Source organism: Gossypium raimondii, chromosome 1 (assembly GCF_025698545.1).
Source record: "Gossypium raimondii isolate GPD5lz chromosome 1, ASM2569854v1, whole genome shotgun sequence".
Taxonomy (NCBI): Eukaryota; Viridiplantae; Streptophyta; class Magnoliopsida; order Malvales; family Malvaceae; genus Gossypium; species Gossypium raimondii.
This window is the reverse complement of record NC_068565.1, coordinates 26,385,172-26,399,686: the sequence shown is the minus strand read 5'-3', so window position 1 is coordinate 26,399,686 and position 14,515 is coordinate 26,385,172. Positions and strand designations below refer to the sequence as shown.

The window sequence follows — 14,515 nt, the reverse complement described above, 5'->3', positions numbered from 1 at the left end:
ACTAGCCAAGGTGAAACTTGCCCAAGTCCTAGATTTCGCAACAAACCCTAAGAGTCCTCTTTATTATGTTTATATGGAGTCCCATAGAATCCCATAAATCTCCACTGTTGCCCCTCCTCATTTTCAAAAATTTATACATTAACGTGATATTTTGAATAACTTTTGAGACTAATCAAAACATTCCCCCTCTATGCCAAAACAAAGACCACCTATTGAACCATCTGTTGGCACCTTAATGCCATTAAAAAAATCCACATCTTCTCCGAACACTTTCCATCTGTACCATACTTAGTTTTATCTCCATAAAGAAAACCACTTGGGGATTATACACCTTCAGTATATGCCAAAGTTTCCTAACTGCCCGTGGGCTCCCTAAATCACATACATTCCAACTTATAATTTTCATTGCGACTGGTCGGATTACCTTTTGGCAGCTGCCGATAAGAAGTAGTTACTTTCCAACACCCTTTTGTCTCAAATAGTCAAGACACCCAGTTTCTTCCCTTCAAACTAATTATCGTTATCTGTGATAGCCCGAAATAGGGCCTAATCGGAATAGTGATTTCGTAACCACAAATCCGAAGTGAAATAGTTTAATTTTATAAATTTTTATTAGTTACTGATTGATTGAAATATTGTGTGAAAATATGGATAGGAAATTTTAATGCTTTAGTGCTTAATTGAATTTTTAGGACTAAATTGAGAAAATGCAAAGTGTGTCTAATTAGTGATTAAATGACTTAATTGAATTATTGCATGAAATTGGAAGTGTTTATGTGGCAATTAGACCATAAATTAGTGTTATGGACACAAAAGGGTATTTCTAGAAAAATATCTAAGTAATGGGTCAAGGGCATTTTGTCCAAATTGAATAAAGACAAAATAAAGATGAAAACAAGTGTTCATCTTCTTAAAATCAGACGTTTGCTGCCAAAAAATTCATGTCACCATAGCTAGGGTTCTTGAACTTCCTAAGCTCAATTGTAAGTGATTTCTTACCCGCTTTTAATTATTTTCGATTTTTATGCTTATTGAAGCTTGAATTTCATGTTTCTACTATTTAATTTAAATGAAATTAAAGTTTGAAAATTTACCCATTCATGATATAATTGTAAATTGATTAGTGATGTTAGATAATGAATGTTTGAAGTGTTAATTACAAGTTTTACTAGATGAATTTTGATGAAAATGTTGAAAAGGGCTAAATTGTGAAAGATGGTAAAGTGTGCATAAAGTTGTGATTTTGTGAAATTGAGGGCTGTTATGAGCATGAAATATGATTTAGTGAAGTTTGAAATTTAAAATTTAGTGAATTTTATTTTTACGAGCTTAGGGACAAAAGTGGAATTTTTAAAAGTTATAGGAAAAATGTAAATGTGCCAAAATGTTGTGTATGAATTGTATTTGAATGGAATATTGATAAAATGTATTAAATTGTGTTAATATAGATCAAGAAAGAAGAAATAGTGGAAGTGATCGGGAAAAGAGAAAGTTATCGACTAAATTACAAAAATAGTCGTTTTGCATCCGAGGTAAGTTATGTGTAAATAATAGTAATATATTTTATAAATTATGAATTTTATTGATATGTGAATCAATATTGAATGTGGAAGGAAAATTGTTCATGAATTATTCAAGTGATAAAGTGTTAAAATAAAGTGTTAAGTGTAAATTCCGGTTGAACTTAGGAATAGAAGTGGATACAAGTGACATGTCACTAGAGACCGATGTTACAGATGTTACTGATGTTACAGTGAGTCCCGGTGCTGGGTGATCTAGCATGTGTTGCGATACACGACGCCTTGTGTGAGCAGCCCGCTGACATTTCCGGTGTTATTGATCGGTGGTAGCTTGGCTACATTTCGATGGTAGCCGGCTACATTTCATGGTAGCCGGCTACATTCGGTGGTAGCCGGCTACATATCGGTGGTAGCTTCAGCTACATATCAGTGTGGCACTTATGTGCTAAATCTCACGTATCCTGTATATTCCAAGTGTTCAACGGGATTAATAATGAATTAAAGTGAATATGAAATGAAGTATGTATGCGGTACAATTGAAAGAATGAGTATATGTGATAAAAGTGTGAAAATGTATATGCAAGTGAATTGGTAAGATTGTGCATTTGTAAGTGATTGAAATTGCTAAGAAATGTTTTGATTAGTTATATGTTAAAAGTGTTAATTGTTAAATGAGTACCTATTATTTACTTGTAACTTACTAAGCTATTAGTAGCTTACACCTTTCTTCTTTTCCTTTGTTTTATAGTGATTTAAACTTGATCAAGTGGGGATCGTTGAGCTCGTATCACACTATCATAATCGTCTCGGTATTATGTGCTTTTCAAAACGTTTAAACTATGGCATGTATAGAGTCTTAATCATTTTGAGCATGTTCAAATGATATAGCTAATATTAGCTATTGAAGTAGCTATTAAAGAATATGTTTTGGTGTTATGTATGTTAAAATGGTAACTAATTCAAAGAAGCAGTTTCTTTGACAGCAGCAGTGACGTGAATGTGAAAAATCACCATAAATAGTATAAATGGAATTAGGGAGTGAATTATATATATAATTAAATCTTATCGAGTCTATTTTTATGTGGAAGAAACAGTGTAGGCAAAGGAATTTTATAGTTTGAGATATTTGAATTTTAGTGAGACAGGGTCAGAATGGTTTTTGAAGTCCCCTATTCTGACTTTAGAAAATCATTATAAATTGTACAGAAAGAATTAGAGGTCATAATTTATATGTGTAGATTCCTTAGTGAGTCTATTTTCAGAAGAAATAAACGGTAACCTTATATTAATTCTGTACAATGAGATAATTGATTTTTAGTGCCAAGAGGTCAGATCTGTCGAGCTGTGAAACAGGGGATACTTTAATGAATAAACTGTACTAATTGGCCAAGTCAAAAATTCTGAAAATTTTATGGTAAGTAGGAATATGAGTCTAGTTTCAGGGAAAATTTACGGATTTAAAATTCAAGTTTCGTAACTTGAGTTATAATTAAATTAGTGACAGTCGCGCAGGTGAACAATCTTGTTATGAACAGTGAATTTAATTTTAAAAGCAAATTTTTATGCTCTGAATTGGTAAGTTAAATTGGATAACATCTCGTACTCGATTCCGGCGACGGTCTCGGGTAAGGGGTGTTACATTATCCCTCCTTTGCCTCTTCTTCCCATCAACCCCTTCAATGGTACTATCTTCCGAATCATGCTCCATATCCGACCGACCTTGTATATTCAGAGACTCCTCTTTTAAGCTGGAATCAACAAATAAATCCCCTTATAGATTCACTCCAAAATAGGATCAATACAACTTCTCACGTCTCCCCTAGCCTCATTGTCCCAACCTCGCCCACCAGAATCAAAACGGTCAAAACTACTTCCCTTGTTCATACCGTTTCCTTCCTCTTGTAACCACACGCTATTCGTCGCAAGAGCACTTCTAGATTGAGCTCTCAGTGACAAATCCCATCCCATCTCTGCCATTTCCATCTTTAAAGCCATTTTTGCCTGACAGAAAGAGTCACTATGTCTCAGCTGCCCACTAAAAAACAAAATAAGGTCAAACACTTATATTTGAAAGAAACATAATAACACGCCCTGGAGAAAACATAACCTTTTTATTTCTTTTCAAAGGCAGTCTGATATCCAATTGAACCCTTATTCGCAAATAATTCCGCAAACCCTTCCCTAAACTGGTACTATCGAACTCGTAGGAACCTCGTGGATTTGTATCCAGAAATTTACAAAAATTAATGGTACCTTCAAAGGATTCTTTCTCTCCACCAAGTGATGTATCACCAAAACATCCAATAGGACCCATTTAAAACTCTCTCTAAGTCCATTTTATGAAAAAAATTAAATAGAAATCACTTTTCCCCCACATCTGAGATCTGGACCCCTCTAACAAGATGTCATAAATTCGCCATCGTGCTTTTCATCGCCGAAAAATGGATAACACTTGTTGCTAGGAAACAACCTACTAGACATAATTCATACTCCTCTACGGCAAAAACATGATCCTTTTGTACCTGCAAAATGTCATCCTCCTCATCATCCAAAGGCAAATCAGCCAAATCCCTCTCCACCACTTGATAACCCCGGTCAAAACAACAAAAACCAGAAAAAAATTGTAACAAATGCACCCCACAAATGTCGCAATTGCAAAACTAAATAAAAAAGCTAAACAAAACTCTAACAAGAACCAAAATTTGCTAGAACAGCAGACAGAAATGTGCCAGGAATGCATACTCTATTTATTCTTTGGAATTTGTTATAGTTTAAAAAACTGAAGCACATTCTTTAAAAAACTCAAACCATTAAACAAATTAATACAAAATTTTAATAAAATCTACCAAAAAAATTTAAATATAACCTTTATAAAAAAAATTAGTTAAAAGAACTTTTACCCAAAAAATTAATTAATGTTTAAATATTACAAAATTGTTTTGACATACCTACAATACTTAATATCAAATGAATTATATTTTTTAACCATGAGGCGTGGTGTGATGGTTGCTTACCTCATCATTTAATCATATGGTCAGAGGTTTGGTCCCTACTTATAGGAATGAAACACATCTCATGACCAATCATTTACATTTTTGAAAAGTACTTATGATGAAAGAATTAATTACTACTATCTATAATAGATACCCTAATTACAACAAAAAAGAAATTATAACTTTTAACAATCATATAGTTTTCCAACTCTCCCTTGTAAAAAGCCTCACGATTCATTTATACTTCTCATAGAACTTCTTTAACAATCTTATTAAGAAAACTAAGTTTTATGTTACACCAATACCAAAAAAATCCTAATTTATAAAATCAAAAACTAATTACAATTTTTAAAAAAATAACGTTACATAAATTTACTAAATTAGAGATAAAGATTTTAAGTGTAGATTTTTTGATGTTGTATCTCTTTTCATTGTCAAAATCTACGTAAAATAAATGTAAAATAGTGCAAATTTTAAAAATTAGCAAAAGTATGGAATAAAAAAAACGTATACCAAAATATAACTAACAATTCATAACTTCGCTCTTTATTTTCCGTTATTCATCATTTGTGCAAAGATATAATTTATAAAGTAAGAGCATGTTTGGTTTGGTGTATTGGCATAGCCAATACACCCCTAATCGGTGGGCCCCACCTAATGCGGCTGTATTCCATCGTTTGGTTTGATGTATTGCTAATACGGGTGTAATCCTTTACCTTCCTAATCGGTGAAAACCACCAATTTCTAATCCCTTCCTTGAGCTCAGTTTAGGCGCTGCTTCAGTTTTGGTCCCTGTTTTACCCTCCCCATTCCCGCTTCTGTTTTACCCAAAATCCACGTCTTCTGTTTCTTCCTTCTCCACTCTCATCGCCTCTTCTCCTTCTCTTTTTTACCTCTATTTTTTTATATAGGTTTTTTCACGTGTGGTGGGCATGGCATGGCACTGGTATTTTATTATCTCTCTCCATTTCTAGATCCCCAACACAACTCAAACCTCGACCAACTCTTCGAACAATTTCGAAGGAGCTAACATTCGCTTCCAATCTCGATGATTCAATCGTCGTCGTTGACAAAGCTAGTGAATATGTTTCTATAGGAGAGCCCGACGTTTCGTTTTTTGGTTGCGACGGCGAAGATGATAAAACTAGTGCTGATTATTACTTCGATTCTTACTCTCACTTCGGTATATTTTCTACTTCTCATCCTCTTTTCCAAGATTCAATTTTGAAGTTTTTTTACTGATTTTTCTTGTTGATTAGAAAACAATGAGAATGTGAGGATTTCTTAGTGTTGCCTTTCACATTTTTGTGAAGAAGGTTCGAATGTGAGAAGAAAGTTTCTATCTTTGCAAAAGTTAGAGCTTGTTGAGTTCAATAGTTTATTTATATCTAAGTAATTTGTGGTTTACTGGTTGCATGTTTATGGGGCTAGCATGTCGGTATTAGGTAGGGCATTGGGTTCGCTGATGTTTTAAGTCATACATTCTTGTATTTATCTCCAGTGAGCACTTTCCTCTAAATCTTTGTCCCTTCTTTTGTGTATGTGCAGGTATTCATGAAGTAAGTGTGCAACAACTTGGACATTTGAATCTTGTTTCGTTTTTGTCGACTTATTTATGGAATGGTTCTGTTTCAGTCACCATTATTTTGTGATCTATTGGGTGCCGAATATCTGTGATTGGAGGGTTGGTTGTAATTTTTCTGTTTGTTTAAGCTCATACATGAATTAATGCATCACAGTTACTATCCAAAAACTGTCTTCTTTTTTTAACTTAATCTTTTACTTAAATTTCTGGAAATGATTTCTGCGTTTGTTTTCTTGGTTTCAGTAGAAGAACTTGATACGGTTGCGTAACTTTTTCATTTCTTCTTTTTTTGTGAAATGTTTTTCCTCTGTGTTAACCTGCCATTCCTTGTATTTCAGGAAATGCTTAAAGATGTAGTACGAACCAAGGCATATCAAAATGTTAATTATCGGAATAAGTTTCTATTCCAGAACAAAGTAGTTCTTGACGTGGGAGCTGGGACTGGAATTTTGTCCCTGTTTTGTGCAAAAGTAGGGGCGGCACATGTTTATGCTGTATGACTTCCAGTTTACATCTTCCTTCTGTTTCTGTTTTATGTGTTGTTAATAATCTGTCTGACCAAATTCCTACACTCCTGGCTTCTATCTCTTATTTGTCAAATGCTGTTCATATTTTTCCCTTTCCTAGGTTGAATGCTCCCATATGGCTGACATGGCTAAACAAATTGTTGAAACAAATGGCTTGCCTGATGGTGAAGTTTTTAAAATTGTTGTGTCTTTTTGTATTGTTTCATGTGGTTGGGGGCAGCTAGCTACTTTGTTAGTTAAAATCTCCGTTGCATGCTATGATTTGCAGAAAGTAGCTTAGATTCCTGCTATAACTGTTAATTGATTGAGATTTTAACTCCATCATCATGTCAAGCTCTCTTGAGAAGTTTGCTTCCTTATTATTTCGTGTGGTGAACGGGCTGGGCCTTTTAAATTTATTTTTACTCTTGCTCATCAAAGCAAAACTTTTGTTGGGTTCTTATAAGCTACATTATTTACAATCAAAGTTCTTATTCCTTCACCCGTGTCAGGTTAATGATGGAGTTGTGCTACCAGATGAAGCTTCTCTTTACTTGACAGCAATTGAGGATGCCGAGTACAAAGACGACAAGATCGAATATGAGTATAATAGACTGCTAAATTGATATAAAGCTAGTGAATATGTTCATATGTATTTGTATAACTTTCAACGAGTTTTTCTATTGTGTTTCATTGCAATTCAACTTTTTGTATTCTTATATATACCCCATCTTTTCTACATTGCATCATCTTGCTACAGTTTGGAATAATGTTTATGTCTTTGACATGAGTTGTATAAAAAAGCAAGCTATGATGGAACCTCTTGTTGACACGGTTGACCAGAAACAAATTGTAACAAATTACCACCTTCTCAAGGTGAGAAAATACACAAGCATATTCCTGTATGTATGTATATATCATTGGGTATCTATATATATGAACACTTATTGGAAATTATTTTACAAAATAATGTGTTTGAAGTACAACTGAATTATTTATTTTGGTTTTCTGGTTTCAGACAATGGATATTTCTAAGATGGTTCCTGGGGATGCTTCTTTCACTGCACCTTTCAAGCTTATTGCAGAGCGTGATGATTACATCCATGCTTTCGTTGCATATTTTGATGTTTCGTTTACCAAATGCCACAAATTGATGGGTTTCTTTACAGGTTTGTATCTACATCAAAATTCTCCATCCTCTGTCCTTTCCATTGGAAGCAAACAGTCCTATATTTAGAGGATGTGTTAACCATCTGTGAAGGGGAGACAATAATTGGGAGCATGACTGTTGCACCAAACAAGAAGAATCCCCGAGACGTTGATATAATGGTTAAATATTCATTGAGCGGACGACGTTGTGTGGTTTCGAGAGTTCAATTCTATAAGATGCACTGATTTTGTTGCAGAGTATTTCATCACCACTACTAGCTGTAGGATACCTTGTTTGCATGTTCCTTAAACGTTTCACCAACATTTTTTTAATTCCTTTTCTACTTTCTTTTTTCTCGAAAGGTTTTCCCTGAGAAAGAAAAACACATAAGATGCATGTACTTCATTAACTCAATCCAACTGTTTTCTTCTCATGTATGCTTCATATTGAGTCTTGTGTTTTGTGCTGATGTGAGGGAGCATATATACAAATGACATTGGATGTATGACATAGGACTAAATAGATTTTGAGCTTTGACAAGCTGCTTATAAGCATTGTTTCTTATAGAAGAAACACATTATTGGAGAAAGCTTTTGAATCTCCCAACTATTGGATTTGGGTTTCTTTTTGACAATTTGTTTATTGTGCTTTTGTTTAGATGATGAGAAAGTAAAGTCAAGAATTATATTTACTTGTTAAGTTAAATGAAGATATTTGTAATTTAAAAAATAAAATTCAATATAAATTTAAAATAAGAGTTTAACTAAAAATAAGAGTTAGTGGCAAAATTAATAAAATTTAAATTTTAGTGGTAAAATTCAATAACATAAAAATTAAGTTACAAATTTACTCATATTTTTTAAAAAATAACGGCAAATATAAATAAAAATAAAGTATACAGTGACAAATTTCAATATTTATCTATAGTATGATGATAAATTATATATTTTATTAAATTATATTTAATAATAATTATGTTAAATTATATTTTATAGTATTATATATTATGATTTTAGAAAATTCATATAAGAATATTTAATATTAAGAATTTTATTAAATCATATATTTTAATTAAAATATATTTAATATTAATTATTTCAAATTATATTTTATAGTATCATATATTATGTTTTCAAGAAATTCATATAAGAATATTGATTATTAAGAATTTTATTAAATTATATATTTTAATTAAAATATATTTAATAATAGTTATGTTAAAATATGATTAAATTATTTATTACTGATATTAATAATCTTATTAAAATTTAATAACAATAACAATAATCATTTATCTAAACAAATTTCTGCTAAGGGTATTCTAGTCATTTTAGTTTTTTCCCTTATGCTATTACACCTCTATTCCATTACGCCTCTAATCCAATACAGCGAACCAAACGTGTCCTAAGAGTTTATTTCCTTAAATTGTTTCTACTTTTACTTTTTACACCGACATAAAATAAAAGAAGACCGTTAAACTTCAAAGATTTTTATATAGCATATTTGATTTGATTTAATATATAAAAGAAGGAATTCACTTACATAATATAAAATTAAAATAATTTTATAATTTTTATAATTATTTATATGATTAATATTTTAATGATTCAATCGTTATATTTTATAGTCTATTCATATAAATTATACATGTCAAATTTAATGTATTTTTTTAAAAATAAATCTGATTGGGCTATTTATTAATAAAACCTAAGTATAAAACCTACCGACTGCAAATATGCTCCAAATCAAACAAAACCAAGAAAAGGCCCAAATCCAAATGGCCCACAAGATAAACGGATAAAACAACATAATTAGAAAGTAAAGGCACCGTCTAACTTGCCCAGTCAAATTGCTTCAGATCACCGGTCCCCAAATATCATCATTTCCTGCCGCTGACGGTTCCAGAACTCGGAGAGGAGCTCTTCCAAAAGCCATTTCAACAAAACCTCTCCTCAACTCTCCTTTTGTTCATCGCAGATTCCAATCCGGTTCCCTCTCCCAATCAACTTCCAGTTCCGCGTATACCGGAACCTTGCGCACCAGGTAAGACAATTTCCTTCTTCTTAACGCCTCTTTTGCGATTGTGTGTGCCATAAACCATTAGCCGTTTGAGGCACATATGTGAATCTAACTGTTCGAAATCTACCTGTGACTTTCTTAATGTTGTGGATATATGCTCCAATAACCGATTTGTCCTGGATTTTTTCTTTACATTTCTTAACTATAGATAATGAATCCCCTTCCACAATAATATCTTCCACCCCATTTCTGACCCCATTTCTACTGCCTTTTGACATGCAATGGCTTCGGCTGCAAATGCGGATGCCACTTCGTCATGAACTTCCGAACGAGAGCATAGGGCCGCCCCCTCGACGTTCATAGCGACAATTCCTGAAGCCGATCTAAAAATACCATCGTCATAAGCGCCATTGAAGTTTATCTTCATCGTATTCCCAGAAGGCTTTCCCCATTTTCCCCCCAGATTCGCACTTTGATAGGTCTATATCTTCACCCCTTCTAACTCATTAATAAAATCTCGTACAAAAGCAATTAAATCTTTACCTGATTTTCTTCTCTTTTCATGGACCCACGTATTGTTATCTCCCCAAATTGCCCAAAGTGCACAGCAAATGATACACTTTTGGTTAAACGAACACCCCCAATAGCCCAGGTAAACCACTGTTCAAAATCCAAATCATCAAAATGTAAAATCCATGACAATTGTAAACCTGACAAAACTTCTCTGGAAGCAGGACACACTCGAAATACATGGGTGATTGTTTTAGTTACTTCACCACATCGATGGACACATTGTAATATGGGTAAGCTTCTTATGGTTCATGTTCACAAGAGTGGGGATGTAATTCCAGGAGATCCTCCAAACTGTAATATTTATTTTCCCAAGGAGATTTAGGCCCCAAAGTTGTTTGTATAATTCTTTAGCTTTGTTTTTTAATGCATAAACATTAGGATCCATAAGATACTTTCGTTATGGTTTGTAAGTATTGCGAACTGAGAACTCCCTAAAGGGCTCGCCACTCCACACCATCTGATCGTCATGTGCTTCTCGTACCAGTAGGATACGGAGAATTCTAGTGGCATCTTTCCTCCCAAAGGTATTGATAATTAGATCTTCTTTCCGTACTCTATTATTAGCATCAATCAAATCTGCTACTAAAGAATGTTGGTTCAGATTAATCAAACGATAATTAGCAACCCCAATAATCTAGGAATCATTATTAATGGAGATTTTACTACCTGTTCTGACCCTCCAACATAAACCTTCTTGCAACACACCTTTTGTAGTCCATATACTTTTCCAAGTGAACGATGACATATTACCTAAAGGCGCATCCATGAAATTAGACCGCAGATAGTATTTAGCTTTTAGAACACAAGATAATAACGAATTGGGAAAATTAAAAAGTCTTCATCCTTGCTTTTCTAATAACGAAATGTTAAATTTTTCCCATGTTCTTGAAACCCATACCCTTCATTTTCTTTTGTCTTACATTTGACTCTAAGTACACCAATGAATACCCCCTTCTCCCATGATCCTTCTGCCACCAAAACCTTGTTAACAATTATTCGATCTCCTTACAAAAGGAATTTGGCAATAGGAAATAAGACATTGCATAGGTTGGTATAGCTTGTAGAACTGACTTAATAAAAACCTCATTTCCCCTTTGTGACAAAACACTTGTACTCTACCCCTCAACTCTATCTTTAATCTTATCTTTCAAATTTTGAAAAGGTGCACGTTTTCCTTTCTCTATAATGTTAGGTAGCCCTAGGTATCTCTTCAAATTATTAGACACCCCATACCCAAAATATTTGCTAATCAGTTTTTCACCTTCTTCAAAGTATTTGAACTGAAAAAGGTTGTAGATTTATCAAAATTAACACATTGACCTGAGCATTCTTTATATTCATGGAGTATTTCTTTCATGCCCAAAACACCTTTAGTGGATGCCTCTCTAAAGACAATACCATCAACCACAAAGAGCAAATAAGAGATTTGTGGGCCTTCTTTACTAGCCTTAGCCCCCCCACAAACATCTTTCATTCAGTTCCAAACGTAATAAAGCTAAAAGGCTTTCGCTATATTTGAGAAAAAAAAAGGGTTTAGTGGATCACTTTGGCAAGTCCCCCTGACAGCTTGAACATCCTCCCTTTGGCTCCATTAACATTGACCGAATAAGAAACTTAGGAAATACATTGCATAATAAAGGCCACCCAACCGCTGTCAAATTTCATTTGCAACATCATACCTTCTAAAAATCCCCACTCAACTCTATCATAGGCCTTGCTTATATCTAATTTGAGCGCCATAAAACCTTTTTTCCTAGTACGCTCCTGTCTAAAAGTGTGTAAGATCTTGTAAGCTATCAATACATTATGGGAGATTAATTTGTCGGGCACAAATGAACATTGCGCACTGTCTATACATAAGGAGACGGTTTGCTATGACTTTAGCAACAATTTTGTACAAAACTGTGCATAGACTAATAGGTTTGAAATTGGCCATTTCCTTTGGATTTTGAATTTTTGGGATAAGCGCTATCTCCGTTGCATTAACCAAATCAAGCTCCTTACCCTTATTTAAAATGCCCAAACAGAACTTTGTGACATCATTACCTACAGTGTGCCAGTACCTCTGAAAAATAAAGCCGAAAAGTCATCTTCCTTCAATGTCTTAGTAGGACCCATTTCCTTTAAAGTAGAAAAAACCTCTTCCTTTGTATATCTAACCATCAAAGAATTATTAGCTTCAGAATCAATACTCACTTCAATACCCGATAAGAGGTGTGAAAGCTCTCCTATCCCTTTTGAATAAAAAATGTTTTGGAAATATTCCATTTCTATCTCCCCAATCTTATCATTATAGACCTCCCATCCCTCACAAACCATCTTATCGTATTCATCTTTTTTTGAACAGAGGCATATTTATGGAAAAATTTAGTATTGTGATCCCCTAACCTCAACCAATTAACGTGATCCCTCTGCTTCCAGTAAGCTTCATCTTTATTAATCTCTATATTAAGCAATAATTTCATATCTAACAAGTTTGCCATATTGTCATCATCTTGTACCCCATCCCTCAAACCTTCCAATCTCCTAAAAAGATTCCTTTGCAGACCCTCTTGTTTAGCCCTTACCAACTTTCCCCACTCGACCAAACCAATACGCATCTTGTCTAACTTTTTCGCAATAAATCTCGAGGACTCCCAAATATAACTTCAAAAGATTCCTCTATTTCCCACCAAGCTCCAAATCGAAATATCGCCCGTCTCTAAGATACCTTTTCTTGATCCGTACAAATTAGAAATGGGCAATGATTAGAGAATGTGTAGAAGATGTCTCACCTTGACAGACGAGAATCTATTCAACCATTCATCATTTGCCACCTCCTGTCCAACCTCTTCTTAATATTCGTCTTCGACAAATTCCCCCATTCTCAATTAAATCATGGGCCATAATACTCGATATCTGTTAAATTGCTGTCCTTCAAAGCAACTCGGAAATCCTCCGTCCTGCGCTTATCCATCGATAACCCTTCAGCCTTTTCAAAAGAGTACTAGATCTCGTTAAAGTCCTCGCAGTCCAGTCAAGGTATTCCTTGCTCGTTTCCTAAACACCTCAATACGCTCCAAGACTCATTTATAATATTATGAAATGGGTTACCATAAAACCCTGTAAATCTCTAAATTTCACTTTCCAAACTATCTTTTACTACGACATCAATGTGATTCTTTGAGAAAGTCTTTAAGGCAACTGTGATTTCTTCTTTCCATGCTAAGCAGATCCCTCCATAAGAACATTTCGCACTCACCTCAATTTCGCTCGAGAAGCTACACCTTCTTCAAACCCTCTCCATATACCTTCCATTAAGTTTCGTCTTCGTAAAAAACACCAGTAGGGGATTATGTAACTTCAGCATATGTTGAAGCCTCTTAATTGTCCGTGGATTCCCTAGACCATGGACATTTCAACTGATGGTTTTCATTGCACTTGGTTGGCTTTATGGCAGTCGCCGGTATTAAATTAGAAGGGTTAGAGCATAGCTCTAATGTGACCATCACTTCATTCGTCGAGCCATCACCATCGTGATCCTTATCCCCAACTCGACTTCTTTTAACACATGTCATATCAATTATGGGAACCTTATCTTCTCTAGTATCCACCAAATCCAATTTCCATTTACCTAGTCTATTGACACTCTTCTTTTTAGCCTCTATTAAATCCCTAACAATTCTTTTCCAATTGGGCCTTTTGGACCTCTATATGTTAACCTCCACTATCCCACTTAAATTACCCTCGTTCACTAAACCTGAAACTCCCTCCAAACCTAAAATGGTAATGATCCTCTTATTGCTGTCTTTCTCTTAGTGGAGAGATAATATTCCCATTATCCCTCAAAATTTGCCTCGAATCAGGAGTACTCTTATGCAGCAAGAACTCCGTTGGATTTGTCCTTTCCTCCCCTAAAGCATCAAATCTGGCAACTGTACACCTCCTCCATTATGTATTGACTTTGCTGGATGGATTTTTTATTGGCAATCCCAACAGTAAGCTTTCCTTCCCAATCATACTCAATTCTACTCGCAAAGCAATTGAATATGGGAGTTCATCATCTCTCATCTCCTTTTTAACAATTGTGAGTGCCTCGCAATGTTTTACTCTATGGCCCATTTTACCACATCCAAAACAAAATGCCGAGAGATTTTCATGCTTAAACGGAATCCACACCTTTTCTCTGA

General features: G+C 34.3%; 1 protein-coding gene, 1 long non-coding RNA gene and 1 pseudogene across 2 annotated transcripts; all 3 read left to right on the top strand.

The window, feature by feature from the left end:
* The first annotated feature begins 5,170 nt into the window (after positions 1-5,170).
* LOC105786931 (probable protein arginine N-methyltransferase 1) lies at positions 5,171-7,230 on the top strand. The gene is made up of 6 exons (XM_052633473.1): positions 5,171-5,178; positions 5,488-5,696; positions 6,062-6,072; positions 6,437-6,592; positions 6,726-6,794; positions 7,117-7,230. Exons 1-6 carry the CDS (start codon positions 5,171-5,173, stop codon positions 7,228-7,230), a joined length of 567 nt encoding a protein of 188 aa, XP_052489433.1.
* On the top strand, positions 6,560-8,198 carry LOC128032012 (probable protein arginine N-methyltransferase 1; annotated as a pseudogene).
* Positions 8,199-9,575: 1,377 nt separating this feature from the next.
* LOC105785492 (uncharacterized) lies at positions 9,576-10,903 on the top strand. The gene is made up of 3 exons (XR_001131035.2): positions 9,576-10,252; positions 10,375-10,425; positions 10,508-10,903. It is a non-coding gene; the product is annotated as an uncharacterized LOC105785492 (long non-coding RNA).
* The last annotated feature ends 3,612 nt before the right edge of the window (positions 10,904-14,515 follow it).